Below are 27,901 nucleotides of genomic sequence, written 5' to 3'. Positions count from 1 at the left end.
GTCTGTAATCTGTGACATTTGTTGGATGCCCTTATTCTCTCTGGGGTGAGTTTCCAAAGCTGCTGCTGCTGCTACTGCAACCACCTCCAAGGCCTGTTGGTGTTTCTACTGTGTGTGTGTGTGTATGTGTTCTTTATTCTGGGTTGGCTTCCACCCCAGTGTGTCAGACCATGTACTAGTTTTGTGGTGAAAAATTGTCTTGCTCCTCCTTCTGCTGAGTATACCACTCCAGAATTAAATTTGAATAGAGTTTTGGGGGAAGGGAAATGTTGAGTTCAGTTGAGTTGTTTCTAGTATTCTCCATCTTGGCCCTGTCTCCATATTGTTCATTCCTAAGAATCCTACAATCCACTAAAAACCCCTAAATCTTTCTCAAATTACTAACAATCCTCTTCCATCTTACACTTACGAGACTTATTTTTTTAAAGTACAATTTTAAGTCTTTTGGTTTGCTATCCTTATTGAATTTTATTTTATTAAATTCAGCCCAAATGCATATCCACTAGGCTACATTTTTTCAAGAGCCTATCAGCCAGCATATTAATTATCCTTCCTAGCCTTTTGTCATCTGCAGACTTGATAAATATGCATTTATGCTTCTAACCAAGTCATTAATAAAAGTGTTTAAAAGCAGAGTCAAGCAAAGATCCTTGAGGCACTTCATTGTCTGTCACGTTCAGTAAAGTTACATTTGGACCATTTCACTGTAACTATGACTATATAGTTGACTGCAATGCTGTCAAAAATAGAAATAAGATTATTCTGGTTCAATCTATTTTTTTTTAGTTTTTTTTTAGTTTTTGCAAGGCAATGGGGTTAAGTGGTTTGTCCAAGGCCACACAGCTAGGTAATTATTAAATGTATGAGGCCGGATTTGAACTCAGGTACTCTTGATTCCAGGGCTGGTGCTCTATCCACTGTGCCACCTAGCCAGCCCTCGACCTAATCTTTATGAAGTCGCTCATATTCTTTGCATTTGTTTCTTTTTCTGAGTTCACCAAATCAAATAAAATAGACTAAAACCAGATGATTTCCATGACAAAAGAAAAGTTAAATCAATCTTTCTAAATGTACACTATGCTCCCCATCCCCTTCTGGTTAATAAAAGACCAACTAAATATTATGATGGTTCTATAATAGATTTGAATAAATCGGATCCATATGCAGTCTTCCAACAGAAAGTATGTCTTTACATTGATACTAATTTGGAAAATTTAATGTTTATGTATTTATGTATATAAATATATAAACATAAATCCTTAATTTGACTTTTTTAAATTTAGAAATAAGTGAGTAACTTTTTGAAAGTTACTTGAATATAAGATATTAAAACGGCTACAAAATTAATCTTTTCAATAAAAAAGACAAAATCTAGAAAAAACAATTCAAGAAAAATAAATTTAATAACAAAATTGGATTCTGATCTTTTCACATAATTGCTGAGTCATAGAAAACTAACAAATTAAGAACTGTCAAGAAGTTACTGTACTTAACAGGAAAGTATACATTGTTTCCTAAACTATAAAGCAAATATTTAATGCACATCTGAGATAATGGAACAATAATTTAAGTTTTGCAACATTGTGATGAAGACAAAAATAAACAATTTTGAGAACAAAATAGTTATGCAAGTCTTAAAGTAGAAATTTAAAAATCAGTTCAGTTCCTCATTGCCAACATGGCATTAATGTCCCAGATGAGATTCCGTAATTGGTCCATAATTTGTTTCAGCTGTTGATTCTTCTGTTTGAGTTTCTGTAGAAAAGACAAAGTTTATCAGAAATATCAGATGAAATGTATATCATTAGCTTATGATATTAATTTAACAGATTGATAAGGATAACCATGATAATAATAATACAATGAATGTTGCAGAGTGCAACTAAGGTAAAATTTGGTGCAGTTAGCAAAGTATCTCTTACAAACAGGATAACATGGTAGACTTCTTATATTGTTTTTCCCTTTTACATGATTAGGCTAATTTTCTATTGAATAATCATCAATAACATGGAGAGAGTCCCTATACAATTTTAGAATTTGGTACAATTAGCAAAGTATCTCTTACAAACAGGATAACATGGAAGACTTCATATTGATGAGTTACCTTTGATAAAAGTATTTTAGGCTTCATTTGATACTAAGAAACTGAGTCACTGAAAAGCTAGCTTTGCAATTTCATGTATTGAGGAATCTTAATAAAAACATGAGATACTGCTTTGTGAGGCCCTTTAGAGTTAGTTGTTTGTTTTTATCAAATATTTCTTTGTCATTAGTAAACAACAAACATAGAAGAATCTTATTTTAAATGGGTCTTTTAGTCAAATGTGTGACTGAAAACTTCATCTGCTGATAATCATTTACAAAAGTTTTCTCTTTTGCATGTCAAGTATATTCTTGATAGACTTAGTGTTAATTCTTAGAAATAGTTGTACAAAACTGAGAAAGCAGACAGAAACAAAATTGATAGAGTGGAGGAAAAAACTGAAAGAACTGGGTTCAAGTCCTGACTCTGACACTTGGACATAAAAAAGGGTGAGTCAGCATTGAGGTACTCTTAAGAATCATCACTGACCACCTGATTTATATTATTTCAGCTACTAGGAAGATATACTCCCTTGGGCATAACTATAAAAATCTGAAGGTAATTCTTTCTTATAAAGAAAAATTTTTTACAACTCTGGAAACAAAATCATTTTTATTTACAACCTAAAAAAAAAATTTAAGGTAGAGGCATATAAATATATAACATAAAATGTATAAATCCATCATATCAATCACCTATTCTTTAAGATATGTGTTCATCCCTATACTGTATAGGATTAAAATCTTTGAGGTGTTAGCTTAAAAAGTTTCCATTGGTCCGAACAAACAGTTTTTGACAGTTATCATATCAGTATCCACTGAAAGTGGCCAGTCAACTACTAGGAAAATGGCTATGATACAAGCAAAAGAAATACCCACAGTGATATAAATGTTGGTGTTGGGTTTGTAAAATTTACATTATGCTCATAATATTTAGTTGGGATTTTTATTGACCAGAAAGGGATGGGGGGGGGGATAATGTTAATGTTCATTTTAGAGCATCTGTCCCTAGTACCTAAACCTTTAAGACTGATTTAACTTTAGCCTTTATTGGCTAGGTGAACTTAGAAAAAAGAAACAATTGCAAAGAATATGAGAAAAAAAAAAAGAATATGAGAGGCTTCATAAAGAATAGGTTGTACCAGAATAACCTATTTCCTCTTTTGACAGAGTTACAGTCAATGCTATATAGTCAATATTACAATGGAATGGTCTAAATCTAAGTTTACTAGATGTGGCAGAAAATGAAGTGCCTCATGAATCTTTGCGTGACTCTGCTGTTAAACACTTTTATTAATGACTTGGTTAGAGGTCTAAATGCATATTTATCTGTTCATATTTCTGTCCATATTATACTCTATTGATGAGTGTTTAAATAAGCATAATAAAAATAATCTTCTTCAAAAAAGTAAAATGACATTATGTTTACTACCAAAGAAAAAATGTATTTATATTATATTAAAAGAAGTATCTTAATTTTGGCTTTTCATGATCACTATTATTTATGATTACTAAGTACTGAAAGTTAGAACTGTGGATTCTAAAGCTGATCCTGTCACTTTAGACTGAGCAAGTCACTTCTGGACTTCAAGCTTCAGTTTTCTCAACCATGAGATGGGAATAAAAATTATTTTCCTGGCTCATAGAGTTGTTATAAGGACAAAAGATAATTATGTGAACATTCTTTTGTAAAATGAAAGCAATAAACATATAAAACATTATCATTACAAATCAAACTCTTTTCATACTTACTGCCAGTTATTTTAGTTCATGATTAATTACATGATATTGCCCCTAAATTGCCGGGATCCTTCACATCTCTCATATTATACCTTATAATTCTGTCTATAGATTTTTATCTCCCTCATTGGACTAAAAAGTTTCAAAAGAATAGGGACTGACTGCTGTGTATTCCTCACTGCACACAGATTATACACAGTAGATTACATATACATATATATATATATGAATATGTATATATCTGTTGAAAAATGCTTTACTTGAAAAATGCTTTACAAAGCTTACTTTCTGAGCAGTTTTATAGTTTTATTTAGTTATGGTTCCACAATTATTAAATGTCACAAGTAGAAATCAAACCCATTTCATGCTTGACTTTAAGTTCTTCATTTGTAAATATAAATCTGATTATAATATTAACAAAGACTATATCTGTTGAGTGAATGGCTTACCTAAAAGAGTACTTAAGTCAAAGCCCTGAATTTTCAAATCATGAATCAGATACTTACAAATCATCTAACTATGGTTGAATTCCTTAATTTCTGTGAGCCTCAGTTTTCTCATCTACAAAATGGGAATAATCATAGTTGTACTACTTATTTCACAGAGACATGAAGGAAAGGCACTTGGAATAATTCCAAATACTAAATATATAAATAATATTATTGCTGGTTTCAGATTCAGAAATATGCTTGCTAATTGTCCCATTTATGGATTTCTAAATTTAAGAACATCTAATGAGAAAGGATCAGAAGCATCTAAATATATGGTGAGAATATTGATAAAAAAAAAAAGTCCAAAGACTATAAAGAAGAGGTACTGGAGTTGTAACGTCACTGGTATAAGGATTTTACCAGTGAAGAAGATCATTGTACCAATTTAGGCAGTATCTTATTTGCACCCTACAGTTTTGGAGAGTCACCTGGGGCAACTGAGAATTTAAGTGACTTGTTCAGAACACATATTAAATAAGTATCAGAGGCAGGACTTTGACCCACATCTTTCCTGGCTTTGAAGTCAATGATATGTCTACTTCACCAACCTGCCTCTTTCTATATAAATATACAGAGGCAAGCTTTAATATAATTAAGGCAAAAACGACACTATCCTAGGAGCATTTAAATTAATTCCTTAGTTATTGATGCATTTTGAAGCATATATCTTGATAGTTTAGTTACTTGTCAGCCACACTGCCAGAAATAAAATCAAAATACTAGTAAGTAGAAAAATAAGCCTTACAATGACAGACAGGAAAAATGCAAATTTAAAATCAGATCACATGAAAGGAATCCTTGAGAAAATGATGAATTATTTTTATGTTACTGTAATATAATAGCTGATATTTTATGAAAGTGAGTTTGCCTTAAAAAATATTTTTCTAAAGAACTTATTTGAGAAATATAGTACAATAGCCAGGAGTTTACATAGATCTACTCACTTGTCCCTAATCCTCAGAAGATATGAAACCTCTTTCCCCTACTTAAATTAATCTCTATTCTTCATATTTTGTTCCCTCCAATAAGTGAAGTCTTGTATTATGGGCAGAGTTAAGGAACTGAAAATTCACTTTCCCTATTTGTCTTTCACAAGCCTCTGGAGAAGGCTTCATTCAGGGCACATGACTTTATGCTCTCCACATTTCCCAGCTTATCACCTTGGAAATTATGCCCCAGTATCTAACTTTCGTAAAGCCCTACACACACGAAGCACTTCATAACTGCTTAAGAAATGAACAACAGAGGAAATCATTTTTAAAACCCAAATAAGGAGGCTACTGTTAAAATGTGCGACATCTTGTTCCCCGAAAATCAGATCTGCTTATACATGTGTGAATACTGGCAGATATTTCTTCAATAAACAGTCATCTCCCTAATGATATGAAAAATTCTATGAAGCAGCTGAAGGAGAAGAGTAATTTTTAAAATTGTCTAAGAGACTTTTCTGTCCTAAACTAAGCATTATATTATCATATGAGAAGTCTTTCCCAATCTGCAGTAAATTACATCTGAAACTCTCCAGAACAATTCAAATACTCTTGACTGGTAGTTCCATCAGACTGGCTTGAAATAAGAACCTTTGAAAAAGTCTATGAATGAAATGAACAAAAGAACTTTCTCCTTAGCTCAGGATATTCCAGATACGGATTTAATGTTAAAAAAAATACAAAACAGCCATTGGGGTGATAAGGAAAGATAAAATAATCAATCTGATTATATTACCTTAGAGAGGCTACACTAAAAATTATACAAATTAATATATGTGCAACACTCACTTGCAACCCTAAAGAATAATTAGCAGTAAGTTTCAAAACCTTAACTACTGATCTTCCTCAATAGGGCTTTCATAACAATTTAATTTTTATGAAAGAAAAACAAAAACACAAAATTTATAACCCCTCAATTTGATTCAGAAAGATAAAGCTATCTATTTTAGTTTATTGGTACAAAGAGTAAAATGGAATGTAGTTCATGACAATTGCAAAAATGGAAAACAAAAATATTATGTGAAAAAGCAAAATATCTATTTTGAATATTTAATTATGATATGTATTTTGATTACAAAGCATAAATGAAACAATTACATAAAACATTGTCATATGGAGAACTTAAAAGTGTTTCACAAGGTTCATAATAATTTATCCCCATTGAGATTTATACCACAGAGTGACATACAATAATTTTTTTCATATGGTTCTTTTCAGAACTTTTGAAACATTTTCAAAACATTTCAAAAAATGCTTGGAGTCAGAATGTTGGAGCTGAAAGGTATTCCAATGGCCATCTACTACTTGAACTAAAAGCTCAGTGCAACATTCATGACAAATGCTTGTTCATCTTCTTCTAAAAGATCACTGAAGGAGAACCCATTCTTTTACAGTGTAGTTTTTCCCAGTCTAAGTCTAAATTTACCTTGCCACAACTTCATAAATTGTTCCTAATTCTGACTTCTGGAATGACTTAATCCCTGTTTCACATTTTGTCCTATTTGAAAGAAAACTACCACATCCTCACTTCAGCTTTTCCTTCTCCAGAAATTTCTTGTCAATAGACTTGGGCTTCAATCATAACTTTGCTACTAACTTATATGTATCCCATGAGCAGTCCCCCTGAATCTACAGTAAATTAAATCTGAAACCCTTCAGATGAATCCAATTCTTCTTCATCATTATCAGCAGCAGCAGCAGCACATCTTAAAGTTGGATAACACTTCAATTAATATACTCCAGAGGTTTTCTATTGCCTCCAAAAGCAATACAAAATGTTTTTTTCAAAGCCTGTTATACTGTTATAATCCACATACCTCCTATCTTTCCAGTCTTCTTTCACTTTACTCCACAAGAAATACTTTCCCATCCAGTGACCTTCTGGATTCCCAACAAAAACACTCCCATCTCTCAGCTTTCAAATTCTCACTGTCCTCCATGCCTAGTATACTCTCCTTCCTCTGCACCATCTACTGACCTCCCTATTTTCCTCCAACTCCTAAAATTCCACCTTCTATGAGAAGCTTTCCCCAACTCTTAATTCTAGTACTTTCCCTCTGCTAATTATTTCGTATTTATCCTGTATGTAGGCTGCTTTGTACATATTTCTTTGCAGTCCTCATTTGTTTGATTCTAAGTTTCTTGCAGACAAGACTATTTTGTCTCTTTTTGCGTCTCTAGTGTTTATCATATATTCTGGCACAAAAATTATGCTGACTGAATGAACTTATAGCCATGATTTATATACTTTGCTTACAACTGCCTTAGGAAATGTTAAATTTGTAAATTTTTCATTAACATGTTTTTACTTTTCCTTGCCATTCTTTACAATTTTTCTTTTCTTCCTTTATTTGCCAAAATTATCTGGGAACTTTTGCTTTCCTTAGCATTTTATGGAATAATCTGGGCAACACCATAAATGATTTACACCAAAGACATATCAACCTGTAATTTTATTTACTCTGGTATTGCTGCTTTAACTTTTGGCATCAAAATATAATGCATGGTGGTGGCTAGGTGGCGCAGTGGATAAAGCACCGGCCCTGGGGTTCAAATCCAGTCTCAGACACTTAATAATTACCTAGCTATGTGGCCTTGGGCAAGCCACTTAACCCCATTTGCCTTGCAAAAACCTAAAAAAATATATACTGTATGTCTCATAAAAGGTCTATACTGTCAGAAAGAATGAAATTCTTTTATCATGAGTTCATTACCATGTGTTCAATCCTTCCCAAGTTAGATGAAACACCAAAAATCTTTCAAAATAAAATCTTTTCACTAAAATTTGAACTCCTTTTTTCTGACTTAAAAAAAATTAAAGTCCTAAATAAGAAATGTAAACATAAAATCAGAGTCCTTAAAAAAAAGATCATGAAGTGCAAGGATTTAGCACACATTAAAATTTTATATTAAAAAAATGTAGGGACAGCTAGGTGGCACAGTGGATAGAACATGGATTCAGAGTCAGAAGGACTTGATTTCAAATCTGGCCTCAGACACTTAATAATTACTTAGTTGTGTGAACTGGGCAGGTCACTTAACCACATTGCCTTGGGGGCATTCTTAGTTTGTGAACTCTACAAAAACAGGCAAAAGAGGGCAAACATTTGGGATACTGATTTTGGATTGAAATAAAGTATGAGTTTTAAAGTAAAAAAAGACAATTTCTTGTGTGACACAAACCAATTCTGAAACTTCACAAAGACTATTCCAAAGATGTTTTAATAGTGATAAATAAATAATACAGTCTTCAAAGGACATGGAATCAAAGTAATGGAATCAAGTTTTTGTGCTAAAAGGGACCTAAACTCTCATTTATTTTGAAAAACAATGCTTATTTATGTCTTAAAGCTCTGGTATATATGAAACCACTTATGATTTTATACATATGTTCATGTATATGGATATGGACATTAAAAAGTGTGGAATATTCTAAGTGTAGACTTAAGCATTCCACTCTCTTTATTAAGCTCCAATGGTTCTCTATAGTCTTTTTGTGGTTTTTACACCCCTTCATATAATCTGATCCTTTCCTACCTTCAAGATTCCTTATATTTTATTCCTTCCAAATTATCTATGATCCCAGGGCACTGGTCTTCTTGCTTTTCCTCAGAAAGGATCTTCCATACCTTTTCACTGGTAGCCCCCAATGCCTGAAATGTTCTCTCCTCACCTGTCTCCTAGCAAAGACTCAGCACAAATTTTGTCTTCTGTAAGAGACTTTCCTTTGCCAGTCCCTCCAATGGCTAAGTCCATCCTCCTGAGATTACCTACAGTTCATCGTGTGTGTGTGTGTGTGTGTGTGTGTGTGTGTGTGTGTGAACATAAATTAGTATATTTTATATGTCTCTCTGTCTATCCACTCATCCATTCATCCTTGTTTTCTCCCATTAGAAATGAGAGCTCTTTAGGAAAAAGAGATCCTATTTTTGCTTTTTTTTTTTAATATTCCCATCACCTTTCATATAGTAAATGTCTAATAAAAGTTTATCATCTGATGTTATAAGGTTAACTTTTTATAATTTGTTACCTTGGTGTCACACAAAGACTTATTTTCCAGGATAATACTTAACTACAGTCAAGTCACACACCATGTTTTTTTTAAAAAAAGAAAGGCTTATATTATCATACATTCTCAAAATATGATTATGGCACAGAGTGTCAAGAAACAAATTAGCATACAAGTAAAATATCAGGAGCCAAAACATGTCACAGAACTATCAAAAGTGAAACTGACAGCTATGCTTATTAGTGGTTAGAAAAATGTAAATACATTTTCATGACTATCTATGATTTAAATATACAATCTTGCCATTGATTGATTTAACAGAGTTTGACAGTTGCTATTTTCAAAATTCATCAGCTGTGCTTAATTTGATACTTTCACAGGTGAATGTGTAAGTATAGAAGATACTTTAAAATATATGTATGCAAAAGTCATGGTAGGTTACTTGATATTCATGCCAAATGTGACATTCCATCCAAATGCTTTAATTCTTAAACATATATTCTCAATTTTACTTCAACAAAATAAAAACTATTCACAAATTTTTTTTCCATCACAAACAGCAATTTAAAAGAATTTGTAAAATAAAAAAATGCCTCCATGTGGTGAAGGTTATCTTCATTTGACCTCAGATGATGAATATGGAATGGAAAGAACGAGGTTAATATATATCAGTGGCCCATAGCTTGCACAGAGCACCCCTTACTATATTAAACATAACTGTTTAGATAAACAGATAGATAGATAGAAAGATAGCTAGATGGCATGATGGTCTTTGAAAACAGAAGGACAATGCTTATAATCCCTCCCTATTCATTAAATGTGGCCGAGTTGCCTCCAGTAGCTTGTGAGCTCCTCCAGGGCAAGAGCCCTTCTGTCTTTTGCCTTTCTTTAGATCTCTAGTACCACAGGGCCTGGCACAGAATAAGGTGCTTAAAAGAATGTCTGATTTACTCAAATACCTAACCTTTAAAATTCCCATTTTTATATTTTTTTCTAGAGAGCCAGGGTGGCAAGAATTCTTTTTTTTTTGCACTAGACATTATCAAGTAGTCTGTTTCAAAGTTTTATTTTCTTCTAATTTTAAATACTTAATAAGCCTTTAATCCAGAGGTTGAAACACAATCAAATTAAGAAGCATGTATTAAAAGTACTTCCTTATTGTGTGAAAAGCACTTTGCTAGGCAAGGAGTATACAAGAACAAATGAAACAATCCCTTCTCACAAGGAGAGTATTCCAAAGTTTGAATACATGTATTTTTGTTTATGTTTAAAAAACAAAAAAAGGAAAAAATAAGATTTACAGAAAGAAAAGAATGTGTCAACAAATATGCATATGAAAAACATTGAGGACTAAAAAATGAATTCTAAGAAAGATGGTTTAGATAATAAAGTTATTCTAAGAACTTGACAAGATCCACCAAAGTATCATCTAACTTTCTTATTTATATTTGTTCTTCCTTTTCTTTTTTTTTTTAATTTTTGCAAGGCTTAAGTGTCAAGCCCAAGGTCACACAATTAGGTAATTATTAACTATTTGAGAACAGATTTGAACTCAGGTCCTCCTGACTCCAGGGCTGGTGCTCTATCCATTGCACCACCTAGCTGCCCCTGTCCTTCATTTTCAAAGAAGACCATGACACCAGGGAGGTGATGCCATGACAAGCATATACATTAGATTTGAGTGAGGGGTTGCTGTGTTGTCACCAGCCTTACTTTCTCTCCAGAGGTATTTGGGTCCAGTGGACAGATATGGATCAGGGCAACTGGAGAAGGCCCTGGACATGCAGCAAGCAAGGTTAAGTGACTTGCTCAAGGTCACACAGCTAACACGAGTCAAGTGTCTGAGGTCACATTCAAACTCTTGTTGTCCCAACTCCAAGGCCTGTGTTCTATCCACACTGCACCACCTCACTGTCTACTTTCTTACTTAGTGAACAACTGGACACACAAGGTTTAGAAGCAAAGCATAAGAAATCAGTGTTTGGAGAATATGCAGAAGCCTCACATTTCTACATCACAAATTTCTATAACACAGGTTTACAGAGTAAAATCTTACAGCGTAGAATGGTGGAAGAGTATGAGCAGTGGAGAAACAGTGGAGGGAAAAAACAAGTCAAGAAAAATCTAGTAAGAGATATGTTATATAATTCCTGGGCATTTAAGGATGAAACAGCAAGAAGGATAAAGAATAGATGAAAAAATGGAACAAATGGGTATGTCCAACATACTACTAATGAAATACTGTATCCAAGATATATCATTATGCTTCCTAGTTTTAACTTAATGGGAAAAAAAAAATCTAGAGCAAGCTCCCCATCAGCTAGGAGAGTTCTCAATTAAGCATTTATTGAGATCATGCATCAATGAATAAATGAATGAATGAAAAAGCATTTAAGTGTTCAGCATATACCAAATACTGTGCTTAGAATTGAGGATATAATAAAGCAAAGACAATCCTTGCCCTTATATTCTAATAGGGACATGGGTGGAAGAGGAGGGGCACTTTAATCCAGAAAAATTCAAGGATGTGTGATGTGAGAGGGCAAGGGAGAGCCAGACTGGCATATTTCTTTCTCAATGCAATGGCAGTTTATTTGAATAGGTTTCAAAAAAAGGAGGGGGAGGGGGGGGGAAAGATGGAAGTTGAAATCCATGGGTGGCAGCAAGGATGTTGGCTAGTTGAGAAGTCAGTGGGGAGTAGGGAGTGATCACTGAACTCAGTGGACCAAATGGAGAAGTATTCAATCAAGTGAGATTCCATGGAACATATGATGCTATCTTTAACAAAACAGTTAAATTTGAAGGAAAGATAGTTCCCTCCTGCCTTTCCAGCCAACACCTTACTCCCCAACATATACTCTTCTACCAGTGACCTTGGCTTCCTGGCTGTCCAATGAGAGCCATGCATCTCTCAGGTCTGGGCATTCTTTCTGGCTGTCCCTCATGAATAGAATGCTCTCCCTTCTCCATTCAACCTATTGATCTCCCTAGGTTCCTAAGAAACAGAAAGATTGTCTATCTTGAAAGGTAACAAGATTAACAACATTAATGATAATAATGAACAATGTCAAAATGTTCCAATCTGCAGAAGACAAGATGCTAATTGAATTATGTCCTAGAGTACTAAGACACTATCTAATAAAAATTTAGTGGCATCATAGAAATCATCCTAATACTCCACCATGAATAAACAAAGTAGATGGTAAACACAATACACACACATACACATACAGACACAAAGGTTGGTAGTGCACAGGTAGAATCAGCAGATTTTATATATATATATATATATATATATATATATATATATATATATATATATATATCATGAACAAATGTTGCAGACAAATAATGATATTGGAAACTGAGGAAGATGAAAGCATCAGTTCATATATTATGTCTTTACAGGATTTTCTGAAATCTGACTGCTCATCATTACTTACAGAACAATAATATACTATTATGTTCATATACCACAATGTGTTCAGGCATTCCCCAATTGATGGGCATCCCTCAATTTCTAATTCTTTGCTACCACAAATAGAATTGCTATGAATATTCTTATCCACGGGTCTTTTCTCCTTATTTGTGACCTCTCTGGGATATATATATATATATATATATATATATATATATATATATGTATATATATATACACACATATATCTATACACACCTAGTAGTGGTATTGCTGGATCAAAGGTTATGCATAGTTTTATTGTCTTTTGGGCATAGTGAGTTTGTGCATTTTCAAAGAGAAAAAAAATACTCAGATGAAATTACAAGTCAGTCAATGAGTGATTTCTTAAGAGTGTACTAAGTAATATAAGGAGGGGTTAAAAATACAGAGAATGAAACCATTCCTTCAGTTAAGCCATTTATGGATTATAGAGACAAATACATATACAATCATATATATAAAAATACAAAATAGTAAGAAAGGCATTCAAATATATTTTTTGCAGAATATGATGCTTGACCTGTGACTCAAAAGAGAGAAATTATGAGGTGAAGGTAAGAAAGGAGTGAATTACAGAAATGTAATGTATGAAGAATAGAGGATAATTTGGTTAGATAGTTAGTTGAGTGTGGGAAGGATTGGGTTCAGGTAGTAAAGGATTTTAAAAGCCTAAGAGGAATTTATATTTTATCCTAGAGGATAACAAACACTAGAGTTTGTTGAAGAGGAGAAGTCATGTCATATCTGCAACACTGAATCTTTGTGGAGAGTAGACAGAATGTGGAAGAGACTTTAGGCAGGGATATCAAGTAGGAGATCACTGCAATACTACAGATAAGAGGGATAAAGCCTTGAACAAGAGTCATGACTATAAGAGCAGGAAAAAGGGAACAGATTCAAGAAATGTTGTAGAGTAGAAACAGCAAGGTTATATATTTGATATAGAGTAGAAATGACGGGGGGGGGGGTGTAGGAGTTAATCTAGTGCTGAGGCTGTGAACCTAAAAGAATGGTGCTATCTTTAACAAAACAGTTAAATTTGAAGGAAAGATAGTTCCCTCCTGCCTTTCCAGCCAACAAAGCTTTTACTCCCCTAGCTTCCTAAGAAACAGAAAGATTGTCCCAACTCCTCCTTACAGTTCCTTCCCTCTGTTAAGTATTCCCTATTTATTCTGAATATAGTTTGCTTTGTTTGCATGTTGTCTACCCATTAAACTGTATGCTCCTTTTAGGCAGGACCTGTTTTTGTCTCATTTTGCATCCCCAATGTTTATGTCTGGGACATACTTGATAAATTTTTATGATGTCATCCATAATGACTTCTAATCTGTATATGATGAATATGAGACCCCTTCACAATATCACTTTGAATGTCCAGGAGGCAGCTGATAATGAAGGACTAAATCTCAGAGAGACTAATGGAGCTGCATCTGTGAGTCATTGGCATAAAGATAAAAATTAAAATCTGAGGGACTCAATGGGGCCTTGGTCAAGGACAGAATATAGACAGAAAAGTGAACGGGGCCCCAGATATAACTTGGTAGAACACCCTCCGCTAGGAGGCATAATATAGATGATACAGATCTAGCAAATAAAGCTGAGAAGGAGTGATCAGACAAGTTAGAATTGAACTAAGAATACTCAGAGAATTTAAGCATCTGGGACCCAAGGGCAGTTAACAGTGATAAATGCAGCAGAAAGGACAAGAAGGATTGAGACTAAAAATAACCCATCAAATTTGGCAATTAAGAGATTAATGGCAAATTTGGAGAAAGCAGTTTCAATTGAATAACAAGCGCTGAAGGCAACATTTAAAAGGATTGCAAAATGAGGGCAGAGAAAATAAGAGTTAACAAGACATCATTTTCTAGAGTTTGGTTAAGAAAGGTAATAATTATAGAATAATAACATCAACATTTTTGAGTATGGAGGAGAGTTGGGCATGTCTGAAAGAAGGAGGGAAAGAAACTAATAGAAAGGGAAACATTAAAGACCAAAGAAAAGGATATGACTAGAGAGACATGCTGGAGAGGTTGGGAGGAGATGGGACCAAGGGCATATGAAAAGGTGTTGGTCTTAGCAAAAGGGGCCACCATATTATAAGAGATAAAATGAAATGAAGAGAGAGTGGATAATGATGCCAAGAGGTTTTAATAGACAGCACTATGTGGCAGATAATGAGTTAATCTTTGCTTTAGTAAAACCTGAGTTTAAATTTTGCCTTGGACATTATGTGATCCAGAGCAAATCTCTTCCTTCAAAGGAAATGTTTGATCAGCAAAGTCTGTACCTAATAGGTAGTTAATTTCTTCACCTGAAAATGGGGAAGTGTAAACAAGAAAAGACTTTTTAAGATTCTTGCTGTCATTCTATAAGAAGCAAGGACCTCATCATAAATGGTCTCAATTTTCTCAGTCAAGTAAAAGGTTTTCAGTTTAGCATGGGAGATGAGGAGATATGGGGGAAGGGGAAGAATTTTTAAAATAAGTTTTGTGGTGAGCTAAAAAAGGAATCAAGGATCCATCTAAGTAAACATTTTTTTTTTTAAGAAATCATTCTAATTTCCCCTTAGGTACAGAACTTGCTTAACTTTAATCTACATATCTTATATGAAAGCTGTCTTTTATCAAGGAAAAAAATTGAGTTGTGCTTATAACACTAAACTAAATGGAACAGGTATCTCTAGTATATAATTGTTCAATTTGACTACCTGTAGTCTCTTAAGTATATTATGCAGCTCCAAGTTCAGAGAAATGTGTAACTACTCTATAAAGAATAAAATATGCAGAACCAAGAGAATAAAAGCAATATTGTTTCAAGAACAAATATGAGCAACTAAATCATTTTGACTATAATAAATACCCAAATCAGTCACAAATGACTTATGAAGGGATATATGTTTGCATCCAGAGCATATATTATATATATATATATATATATATATATATATATATATATATATATATATATCTTCATGTGTTTGTGATTAATGATGGCCATCTTTAGAGGGAAAGGAGAAGAAAAAAGGGGAAAATCACATGATGATTCTTATATGTATTCATGGAATAGTAAGCTGTATATAATAGATTTTGCAATTTCACCTTCAATCATCTTTTTTGTCTATTATGCTATGGAAATGCTAGTTTTATTTCCATAAATCAAAAATAAACAATAAAATTTTTAAATAGAAAAATATGCAAAAAAATACAACTGATTTTACAAGTCTTTTTCTCTTATGAAGAAAAATTTGCAATGCAAATAGATGAGTGCCACAATCTTAAAACAAAAATAAAATCTAGATGAGGTCACTAAAATAATCTTATGTTATCTGATTTAAAACTATTGAGGTAAATAGAAAGGGATCCTTAAAGCTTGCATAATGACTTCAAAAACTTCAAATGAGCATTATGCATGTTTATTGAATTTTTATTTTGTTAAACCTCTCTCAATTTCTTCTTTAATCAGGTTCAAGTAGTACTGGAAGTTTGCAGTCCGGGAAGTCAGAACTTCAGTTTTTAAGGGTTTTAACATATGTACTCAAAATTCTCTTCCAACTTTATTATTAATAAATCAATAAATCAGCAAGTATTTTATTTAACATGCAGCAATGTTGCAGTCATGATGATAGATCTAAAACAATTGTAATTTATACAAAATAAGTTCCATATAACTGAACTTTCAAGATGGCTGGCTATTCCCCCAAGGAACCAAACATTTAAAAAAAAAAAAAAACTTAACCAATTTAAAGCTTCAAATTTTTTCCCAAAGCAAAAGAAGATAAGTAAAACATTTTATGTTGTTTGTTCTAAATATGCTTTTTTTATAACTGACTTTTAAAAAACAATTACTAAACAAATATTATAACCAAGGATGAAATAAAATAGATAATTATCTGACCTCTCAAAATAACATATTTCAGTATAATTCATAATCTTCATAACTATCACTATTATAAATATCAATTATTATAGTGTATTATAATACTATTTTATTTTTCCGACTCTCAGAGTTGTTTTTTAAAGCAACTTATCCACCTCTAAAAACATATTTTTTAAAAATTTTCTTCTATTCTGCTGTGAAATCAGCCAAATCAAGACTGTAAGCTTTTAATAAATGCTTACTGATGGATTGACAAAGCTGTCTAGAGCAAAAAGAAAGAAATTCTGCATGAGTTTCTCTCCTCTAAGTATATGTGCTGACCTGTGATATTTATAGAATCCCTATTTTAGTCTCTAAAATAATCTTTGGATAAAAGATATTCCTTTCAATGATTCTATAATAAGGTCTTTTAGCCATCTTGAAATCACTTAAATATTTTACTAACAAGAAATGTAAAATAATCACTCACTTTATTTACTTCTGCAATTTCTCTTCTCTCTTCACTAGCAAAACGAAGTTGGCCAGAAGCACCACGGTCATCATTCTTTGAGCCATCTTCTTCCACATAAGGAATGAGTTGCTAAAAAGATGGGAGGAAAAAGTTAAAATGTGTAGAACACAAAGAAAACTCAAAGCTTAGAATCATATTGCTATTTTGCAGCATAGAAAATAATAGCATGTTTATAATAACACATAAGTATATTTTAATGATGGTTTCAAAGAGATTATATTTTCAAGAGTTGAAAACTATGAATATTTTTAACCATTATCATTTTAATAAGCTATTTTTAGAATCATGAAACTAAGAAGAGATCATGTGAAATCATCTAATCCAATTCCATAATTTTATGAATGAAGAAAATGAGACCCAGAGAGATCAGGTCACAAAGGTAGTAAATGGAAGAGACAGTATTGGAATCCAAAGTCCTTGATTCCAAAGTCCAACATTCTTTCCACCAAAAGCAATTTATGCTTTGTTTTGTCAAACTTAGGTAGACAACTTAAAGTTAAAGTTCAGTTCAGTCAAGTATAATCAAATAGTATTATGATTTTTCAAGAATTCTAAATATTTTCAATAAATTTCAGAACAGAATATATCTGAATATAAACCTAGAATGTCCATTATAATTTTCATGTCTTTGTTTAAAAGAAATCAATCAATTTTATCAATATGGTCACAACAACTAGGTACTAAATAAATGAATGAAAAATTTATTGAATTTAATTTATTCAATGAATAAATGAACAGATTATTGAATTGAAGAAGAAAATCAGGGCACTGAGAAATTTATTTCTCTACCTTTGGAAACAAAGCAGATTGATACTGAAGAGCTACCAAAGAGAAGTATCACATTCTCAATGTAACTGAAATACACCTTTATTACTCAACTATATTATATATTTAAGCAACTGTTTTGAAATGTAAAAAAGATAAATACCAACCCAAATCTCAAATCTGAATTGGCATTATTAATAAAATCTTGAGAATGTCAACTAACATTTATATAGCAATTTTAAAATTAAATAAAACTTTTATGAAAGTCTGACATATTTTCATTTCTCAAAACATTGGCAGTTCTACTGGTAAACAAGATTACAGCTAAATAAATAAAAAACGATTAATACAAGAAATCAGACTTAAGAGCTGAAGTAAGATTTGGTTCAGATTCAAAATTCAGAGCATTATACCTTGTGTTCAGGTCACATGATAGATAATAAATTGTTTGACTAAAGTAGTTCAACATTCTTACTAGAAATAAATCCTTATTAATTTAAAAAACAAATATATCCAACAACTGGTTGTTTTTTAATAGATATATCTCTCTTTGTCTTCTTTAGAAAAAGAAAATCAATAGCTAAGATTCTACTGTACTGAAATAATAGACGTGGAGAATTTTTACTCCTCTTGTCACTTTTGTCATAAAAAATGTCTTACTTTCTGATGAATGCCCCAAATTTCCCCCACTAAAACTTACCTCTATTGGAATAGGATCCAATCCTGCACAATTTTCATTGCATTTATCATAGACTAATCTTAGTTTCCGGAAGAGGATAGAGAGTTGACGGAGATGATCTTGAAGCTTAGCTAATCTGTCCTGATATGTTCCAGTGTGGTATGTGACACCATTTGGTAACTAATTGGTTAGATAAAAACAAAAATAACATGATAAACATTGAATGCAGTGAAAACACAAGACTTTTTTTTCTCATAAAGAGCATTTAAACAAAATCACTTTGATAATCATCATACTTGAGAAGGTATAGAGAAATTACCATCTGTATCTATAGAGAGGATTAGCCACCCTGAAGAAACAATTAGTTCCTACAAATAGAGAAATTTTCACTAGACCTTCTGCCAGACAGAAAAAACTAAGTTTTTTCATTTCTATAAATTAACCCTAGAAGCAATTCATTTATAAGGCATGGTCTAATGTTCTTAATGCATTTATTTAATGCTTGAAGAATATAAAAATAAATATGGCTGTTGCTCTCAAGGAACTTACAACCTTATAAGAGATGTTGATATAAAATTCAACATGATGTCAATTCTATAACTGTAAGTTTCATATGATGTCAAGAAGTACAATTTTGCAGTAAAGTTACTGGGTAGTACAATAATTTTTATTCTGGAAACTTGAATCTTCTGTCTCACACAGGCTGGAAGTTACTGAGGTCAATCATGTACCTGATCCCCACTGCTAGTCAGCATGTAAGCTTTGCTATTCTCTACTTCTGACTTGAGCTGGTTTGCCCTCTTCAGGCATCCAATGGTCCTCCAACTCTAGAGGGATTCTCTGTATTGGTGCTGGTCTTACTAAGGATACTGACTTGATTTTAACAATCCTATAGTACAGATTTTCCAAGCTCAAAATGTACCATCCTTCGTCTCCCCAATGGCAGGGAATATGGATATGCACCACCATGCCTAGTAATACAATAATACCTGTAAAATCAACTGCACTGTATTTTGTAATTTCTGAAGTAAATCATAGCTTGAAAAAAATATTTCTTTAACATTAGTTTGTAGCTGCTCCACACAGTTGAGAATTAAAACTAGAAATGCCGAAAAATATTTGACTCTACTTAAAATTTTAAATAATACACAACTAAAGATATTAATTTCTCAAATATCTACACAAAACTGATAGGACAGTTATGATGCTCAAAGAAGGCAGTAAATGTAGTTTTCACCTTAATATTTTATTCAGTTTTTATTTCAAGTTCTTTTCTAAAGAAGTCTACTTCTTAAAATTTCATACCAATTTTAAGAACCCATAAGCTATGGCACTCATTTATCTTAAACGATCATTTCCAGTAAAAGAAACAGAGAGAAAAACAAAACACTGATGTAGATCTTAAATAAATGGAATTCTTACCTTGAACAAAAAGGGCAATGAAGAAAAGGAATTAAAGAGGAAAAAAAAAATTTCTCACCTCAAGTTACATAAGAAACTGTAATTATTAAAACTACCTGGTAGTAGTTCAATAAGATTACAGTAGATTAAATGGAACAGACTAGATTACAAAAAACAGAAATTAAATAATCCCAGTGTTTAATAAATCTGATAACAAAGAATACTTGGAGAAGAACTCCCTATGTGAAAAGAAATATTGGGTAAACTGGAATTTAAGTAGGGAAAAAAATAAGCAACATGGCACATCAAGTTGCAAATGGATACAGAAAAATCAATGGTGATAATATTAGCAACCATGATCACAGGAATTATTAACTAAATAAATGTTGGAATAGACTTCAAAAATAAAACAAACATACAATTACATAAAATTAAAAGCTTTTGCATATCTAAAATGAATGCACAAAGGATAAAGCAGGAAAAAAGTTGATTAGGAAAAAATGATAACAAATGTCTTATAGAAGGTTTATATCTTAGCAGTATATAGAGTATTCAACAATCAATCAAGAAACATTCATTACATTCCTCCTGTATGTCAGACACTGAGTTGGCCATAAGGGATAATTTAAAAAAAAAAAAAGAAGCAATTCCTGCTTTCAAGGTGATGACTTATAAATTCTATTTGGGGAGGTAACAAGAATATAAATAAACATACACACAAAATACATATGCAATAAACACAAGGAAATTTATAGTGAGAAAGAAAATGTAGTGGCTCTCAAAGTTTTTGATATTAGGACCCTTTTACTTTTTTTTCCATTTTATTTTATTTTTCCCAATCACATGCAAAAACAAGTTTCAATATTCACTTCTAATGTTTTAAGTTCCAAATTATGCTTCTTTCATGCACCTCAATCCCCTCTCCTCATTGAAAAAGTTAATTGATATAAGTTAGAAATGTGTAATGATGAAAAACATTACCACAGTAGTCATACTGCAAGAGTAAACATAACCCCTACCAAGAAAAAGAGAAAGCCCAAGAAAACTACAGTTTTAAAAAAAAGGATGCATCAGTCTATATTCAGACAAAGTCAGTTCTGACTTTGAGATGGATAAGTATTCTTTACCAAAAGTCTTTCAGAGTTGTCTTGGGTCACAATATTGCTGAGAAAAAGGTTAAGTCATTCACAGTCAATCATCCTACATTGTGTGGTCTATATTTCTCAATGCATTTTTTCATGTAAGAGCTGCTATAAATATCTTTATACATATAGGCCCTTTTCCTTCTCATTTTTCACCTCTTCTGGAATATAGACCAAGCAATGGCACTGCTAGGTCAAGGGGCAGGCATGGTTTTAATAGCCTTTTGGGCATAGTTCCAAATTGCTCTACAGAATTGTAGAATCACTTCAGAACTCCTCCAGCAGTGTATTAATGTCTCATTTTCCCTTACTTCCCCAATGTTTGTCAACTTCTCTTTCTCTTTCCTATTAGTGAACCCAATAGGTATAAGATAGTATCTCAGAATTGTTCCAGCCCTTATTTCTCCTATCAATAGTGAGTTAGAATATTTTTTAAAAAATGATTTAAATAGATAACATTAATAACCTTAACTGAAAACTGTTCATAACTTTTGATCATTTATCAATTGGGATATGGCTCTTAGTTTTTTATAAACTTGGCTGAGATATGTTTGAGAAATGAGTTCTTTAGGAGGGAAACTTCTTTCAATATTTTTTCCCAGAGTTACTATTACTAACTGTATCTCCTTCTATCTTATTGCCCCCACCCTTATTTATTTTCTCTCTCTTTCCATTCTATCTGTCCTTAAAAGTGTTTTGCATCTGACTACCCCTTCTCACAATCTTCCCTACCTTCTATCACCCTCCCCTTCCCTATTCCTATCCCTTTTGCTTCCTACTTTCCTCTGGAGAAAGATAGATTTCTATACCCAATTGAAGGTGTATGCCATTTCCTCTCTGAGACAATTTTGATGAGATTAAGGCTCATTCATTTTCCCCTACCTCCTCCCTCTTCCACTCCACTGCAAAAGTTTTTTCTTGCCTCTTTTATGTAAAATAACTTCCCTTATTCTATCTCTCTTTTTCCCTTTTTCCTAATACATTCCTCTCATCCATTAATTTAATCTTTTTAATATATTATTTCTTCAAATCCATCTCTTACCTGTTGCCTTGTCTGTATATACTCCTTCTAACAGCTTTAATGATAAAGTTCAAATGAGTTATCAGGAGCATCTTCCATGCAGTAATATAAACAATTTAACATCATTAAGTCCCTTATAATTTACCTTTTCATGCTTGAATTGAGTCTTGTATTTGAAGATCAAATTTTTCTGTTTAGTTCTGATCACTTCATCAGGAAAGTCCTCTAATTCAATGAATATTCATCTTTTCCTCTGAAAGAATATGCTCAGTTTGACTACAATCCAAGCTCTTTTGCCTTTCAGAATATCATATGCCAAGTCTATGATCCTTAAAAGTAGAGCTGCTAAATCTTGGGTTATCTTGATTGTGGCTCTATGATTTTTGAACTGTTTCTTTCTGTCAGCTTGCAATATTTTCTACTTTATCTGGGAGTTCTGAAATTTGACTATAACATTTTTGACATTTTTTAGCAGGTGATAGGTAGATTCTTTCAATTTCTATTTTACCCTCTGCTTCTAGAATATCAGGGCAGTTTTCCTTGATAATTTCTTGAAAGATGATGACTAGGCTTTTTTAAATCTTGGTTTTCAGGTAGTCGGATAATTTTTGAATTATGTCTCTTGGATCTGTTTTCTAGGTCAACCTCTTTTCCAATGAAATATTCTGCATTTTCTTCTAGTTTCTCATTCTTTTGGTTTTGCTTTATTATTTCCTGATTTTTCACAAAGTCATCAATTTCTTTTTGCTCCATTCTATCTTTTAAGGAATTATTTTCTTCATTGAACTTTTGCATCTCCTTTTCCATTTAGCAATTCTGCTTTTTTTTAAGGCATTCTTCTCTAATTTGGCTTTTTTGAACCATTTTTCCAAGTTTCTAAGATGTTATTTTCTTCAGGATGTTTTGGTATCTTTTCCACCAAGTTGCTGACTTGGTTTTCATGATTTTCCTGCATCACTCTCATTTCTCTTCCCAATTTTTCCTCTACCTTCCTTGACTTTCAAAAATCTTTTTTGAGCTCTTCCAATTCATATTTTTCTTGAAGGTCTTGGATATAAAAGTTTTGACTTTGTGATCTTTTTTAATGTATGTATTTTGATCTTCCTCATGACCATAGTAAATGTCTATGGTAAGATTTTTTTTCTTGTTGCTTACTCATTTCCCCAGTCTAGAACTTGATTTTAACTCTCTGTTAAGGTGGGACTTGGCTTCCAGGGTAGAGGACATACTGCTTTTGGGGGTTTTTACATATATTTTCAAAGATACATGTAGGGATCTGCAAGTTTTCAGTTCTTCTAAGGTCTTATGATCTAAGGAGAGGTTATGATCACTCTCTTGACCTGTGCTCTGGATCTATGTATACCATAAGAACTCCTTTCTGCCCTGGATCTTTAAGGAGAGTCAATGCTCTGCTATGGCAGTAAGCTCTGTTGTGCTTCTGCTCCTCTTCCTGGGACTGGGGACCCAAACTGGGGCCCAGATCTGAGTCTGAGCAAAGCAACAGGGTCCTGTCTCAGTGATAGTAAGGCGACCCATCATCTTCTTCTGATCCCCTTACCAACAGAGGACTGAGAACTCCAGAAGCAGTTGCCTCTGCTGACTCAGTGGCTCCCAAGAACCACTCCTAGTCTGTTGGGGTCTGGTCTGCACTGAGAACACCTGCACTGGATTATGCTTTGCTCTTTTCCTGGTGCAGGAGACATTTCCTGCTGACCTTCCAAGTTGTCTTTGGCAATCTCTGGGCTGAGAGGTCTGGAAACTGCCACTGCTGCCACTGACTTAGTTACCCCACTGTCTGTTCCTGGATTGCTGGGGCTGGTTCCCTACTGCACCACTCTACACTCAGTCTTTATGTATGTTTTGCCACTATAGAATTTAAGAACCATTATCTAAATGTATTTGGGATGGTTTGGGGGAAGAGCTCAAGGGAGTCCCTAGCTTTACTCTGCTATCTTGGCTCCACCTAGAGGACTCCTTTACTTTTAAAATTAATTGAGAAACCCCTCCACCAGGGTTTTTAAGTATATCATATGAGAAATGTACATGTCTAAGTATTATTATGAAAATAATTCTGATTTCATAGAGCTCCTAAAAAGATCTTAAGGATCCCCAAAAGTCCCCAGATCACATTTTGAGACCCACACTACCAATGATCAAAGGACATGAAAAAATAGTTCAAGGACAGTTCTTGAAAGAATAGTAAACTACAAACAACCAAAAGAGGACTGCTCCAAATCATTAGCAATAAAAGAACATCAAATTTTAAAACAGGAACAACAACCAAGAGGCTCACCAACAACCTCACATCCAGAAAAAAATAAAATTAATGTTGAAGGATGAAAAGCTCACTCCCATCCTGCTGATAAGACTGAATTAGTTTAATCAGTCTTTTAAAAGCAAGCAAATAAATAAATGGATGAATGAATAAATATCACTGATTTTTTTGTTGCCCATATTTCTCAACCTGAGTCCTTCTTGGGCTATTTTTTTCCAGAGAGTTCTCTAGTACAATAAAGGAAAGGAAAACAAAACCATTAAAAGTAAACAATACATGAAAAGTTCTGACAAATAAACAGTATTCCATAGTCATGATCTCCCACTTCTTTGGGGAGGTATCTTTTTATCTCTTCTTTGGGGCCAAATTTGATCATCATAATCTCACAGCAATCAGCTTTAACTTCTGCTGTTGTTCTTTATATTTATATTGTTCTAATCACAAAGTGTGAGGCAGCTAGATGGCTGAATGGATAGATCACTGGGTCTGGAGTCAAGAGGACCTGATTTCAAATTTGGATGAGCAAGAGAATCAAAGGAATATGGAATATCTAGTGAAAATGCACATTCAGGCATTGAAGTGCCACTGCAAAGAACATCAAGGGGGCCAGTGCCAATAAAATGCTGAGTTTTTAAAGAGCATTAGGAGTAAGGAGACGTGAAATGTAGGAAGAGGCCAAGTAATAAATGACTTAAAAAAAAAAACTCTAAAAGTCAAACAGTGAGAGTTTTTTGGTCAGGGAGGTAAAAGGTAGCCACTGAAGTTAATTGTATAGGGGAGTGGCAAGGTAAGAAAGCTGAATGGACAGGAATGGGAACTATTACAACAGACCATGAATGAAATGATCAGGGTTTCTATCAGCATTGGAAATAGTGAGGGGGTTGGGATGGGTTGGGAAGAGTGGAGATGAGAAAGAGTGAGCAGTTGAGGATGGTACCTAAACTGAGAGCTTGGGTGACTGGAGAATAATGCAGACCTTGAAAGTAATAAGAAGTTGGAAAGATAATATGGCTTAAGAGAAAATGTGAGTTTAATTTTGGACATGCTGAGTTTAAAATGTCTACAAAACACTGACTTTGAGATGTCTAGTTGGAAGATTCAAGGCTACAGGACAGGAGAGAGGTTGGGGGCTGGATAAATAGAACTGAGAATCATAAGCATAAAGATAACTGAATCCATGGGAAATGATGAGGTGAGTAATCAAAATAGAATAAAATGAAAAGAAAAGGAAGAATAAAAGTCTTGGAGAACACTTGCAGTTGGTGGATGTGTCCTGGATGAAGATTCAATAGAAGGGGTCAGAGAGGTGGGAGGGGAATCAAAGAAAAAACAGTATGATATCAAGGAGAGGGAGATTGGAAGTGTCAAAGATTGAGAAGAAGTTAGCTTATTAGAGTTTGCAATTAAATGATTACTGGTAACTTTGGAAAGTATTGTTATTGTTTGTACTTCAATTTCAAAGAGGATCAATGGCATCACAAGGAAATGTCTTGACTCAAGTGCATTTGATGCAAGTGAGGTACAAATGCAAAGTTGTCAAAGTTGTCTCTCTTCCAGAGATGTCAAAGTCCAGTGACAAGACAAAGTCAAGATAACTGGCCATGGTCCCAAATGCAGTGGATGACCTTGACATTTTCTTTTTTTTAATTATATAAGTATTTTGTTTTCCAGTTATATATACAATAGTATTGATCAATCATTTTTTTTGCAAGGTTTTGAATTTTACGATTTCCCCGGTCCTTTCTTTCCCCCAACAAAAGGTAATCTGATAATCTTTACAATATTTCCATGATATGCAATGATGAAAATTGAATGTATTGCGAGAGAAAACTTTGACATTTTCATTAACTGACCTAGCTCTAAGTACCTTCTTCAGTTGCATTCCTGTCTACTGGAACAAAAGCCCATTCTGCTGAGGGACATCTTCACAAGCTTGGGTTGATATCCTCTAACTCACTAAAGGAGTTGAGGCCCATCACTTTCTCTCTGGGTTAAACTATCTGCTAAGATGGTTTATTGGGGCGTGACTTGGAACCACAGGTGACGGGTGGACACCTAAAGTGGATAGGCAACCCTGAAAAGGGTTCTGACAGCAGAGGTGCTAGTCCTCTTTAAAAAACAAATATATCTTGTCATGAAGTACCAATGAAACAATACAACATCTGGATAAAGGATAAATAAAAAATACTGGAAATATTCTTAGAACTGAACTGGATGACAGACGGTAATAGACGCAAGAAAATAAAAACAAAGGGGGGGGAATGAAATAAATTCCATTCAAAAGCTTTATGGAAGAATGATTTTGAAATCTTTTCGTATGTAAAATGTATAATAATAATACTTTAAAAATTATAAGTTTTAATACTAGTGTCAGTGTCACAGGGAAACAACAAAGATCACAGCCTGAATCAGTTCGGCATTTGCTTGCCCTGTGCCGGCCCACTTACCTGGCTTTCTTCCCGTCTCAGGGAAAACTCTCCCTTTTGCAAGCCCGCCCTGGCCTCCCTTCATGCCGGCGCTTCCCAGATTACCACCAATTTTGTCTGAATCTTGCTTTTATGCACAAAGTTGCTGGAATGTACCCTCTACCGGGCTCTGAGTTCCCGAAGGGCAGGGGCTCTGCCCCCTCCCACCTTCTTTGTGTTTATCCCAGAGCTAAGTAAGTGGCACAGGGGCTCTGGGGCTGGACCTGGCCTCAGAAAGATCTGGGTTCAAATCCTACTTCAGAGCCTGGAGTGTGTGAGTCTGGGAAAAGCACCGGAAGCATTTCTGCCTGGGTTTCCCGCGTGTCCGGCTGCAGGCCCCCTCGCACCCCGCCCCGGGCGCGCCTCACCTGCATGTTCCGCAGCAGCTGGAAGATCTCCATGGTGCGGTACACGATGTCCTGCACGGTTTCCTGGCCGATCCGGCACAGGGACGCGGTGTTGACCTCGCGGGCCGCCTGGGCCTGGGGGCCGGCGAAGGCCCCGGGCGGCACCCCGGCCAAGGGCGGGGTGGACATGCCGCCGAGCCGGAGCAGCGGCGGCGGCGGGGCCCGCTGGGCTCGCTGGGCCCGCGCCCGGCACCGCGGAGCGGCTTCCTCCCCCGCCCGCGGCCCTTCCGGGGCCCGAGACACCACGCCGCCCGGCTTCCCAACCCGGGCCTGGGCTTCCGCTCCGCCGGGGCGCCGCCGTGCGCGTGACGTCACCGCGCCGCAGCCCAGGTGGGGGGAGAGCGCGGGGCTGAGGAGCCGGGGGCGGGGTCAGCGGTGGGCGGGCAGGGGGATGGGCGGCCCGCGCTGCGGCTCCGCCTCTGCGGGCGCCTGGCCTATCCGCCCCCAGAGAAGGAATGAATCATTAGCATATTGATGAGGCGTTTACTGCGTGCAAGGGAAAAAGCAATGGAAAAGGGGCGGAGACGGGAGAAGAGAGAGGAAAAGGGGCGGAGACTGGAGGAGAGAGAGAGGAAAGGGGGCGGA

General features: G+C 34.5%; 1 protein-coding gene across 1 annotated transcript; it reads right to left on the bottom strand.

Annotated features, from left to right (window-relative positions):
* Nucleotides 1-1,392: 1,392 nt before the first annotated feature.
* MED30 (mediator complex subunit 30) lies at nucleotides 1,393-27,559 on the bottom strand. Its single transcript, XM_074201357.1, has 4 exons — nucleotides 27,278-27,559; nucleotides 18,627-18,785; nucleotides 17,120-17,230; nucleotides 1,393-1,755 (listed from the first exon to the last, which is right to left on the bottom strand). The coding sequence occupies exons 1-4, from the start codon at nucleotides 27,443-27,445 to the stop codon at nucleotides 1,660-1,662; spliced, it is 534 nt and encodes a 177-aa protein (XP_074057458.1). The 5' UTR covers nucleotides 27,446-27,559; the 3' UTR covers nucleotides 1,393-1,659.
* Nucleotides 27,560-27,901: the final 342 nt, after the last annotated feature.

Source organism: Macrotis lagotis, chromosome X (assembly GCF_037893015.1).
Source record: "Macrotis lagotis isolate mMagLag1 chromosome X, bilby.v1.9.chrom.fasta, whole genome shotgun sequence".
In the NCBI taxonomy this organism is placed as follows: domain Eukaryota; kingdom Metazoa; phylum Chordata; class Mammalia; order Peramelemorphia; family Peramelidae; genus Macrotis; species Macrotis lagotis.
The sequence above is the reverse complement of the archived record's forward strand: the minus strand, read 5'-3'. Positions and strand labels throughout refer to the sequence as shown.

Coding starts and splice junctions, on each gene's coding strand:
- MED30 (XM_074201357.1), bottom strand. CDS start 27,445: ATGTCCACCCCGCCCTTGGCCGGGGTGCCGCCCGGGGCCTTCGCCGGC. Junction 18,786..27,277: donor AGCTGCTGCGGAACATGCAG/GTGAGGCGCGCC, acceptor CTAACCAATTAG/TTACCAAATGGTGTCACATA. Junction 17,231..18,626: donor TGGATCCTATTCCAATAGAG/GTAAGTTTTAGT, acceptor CCATCTTTTTAG/CAACTCATTCCTTATGTGGA.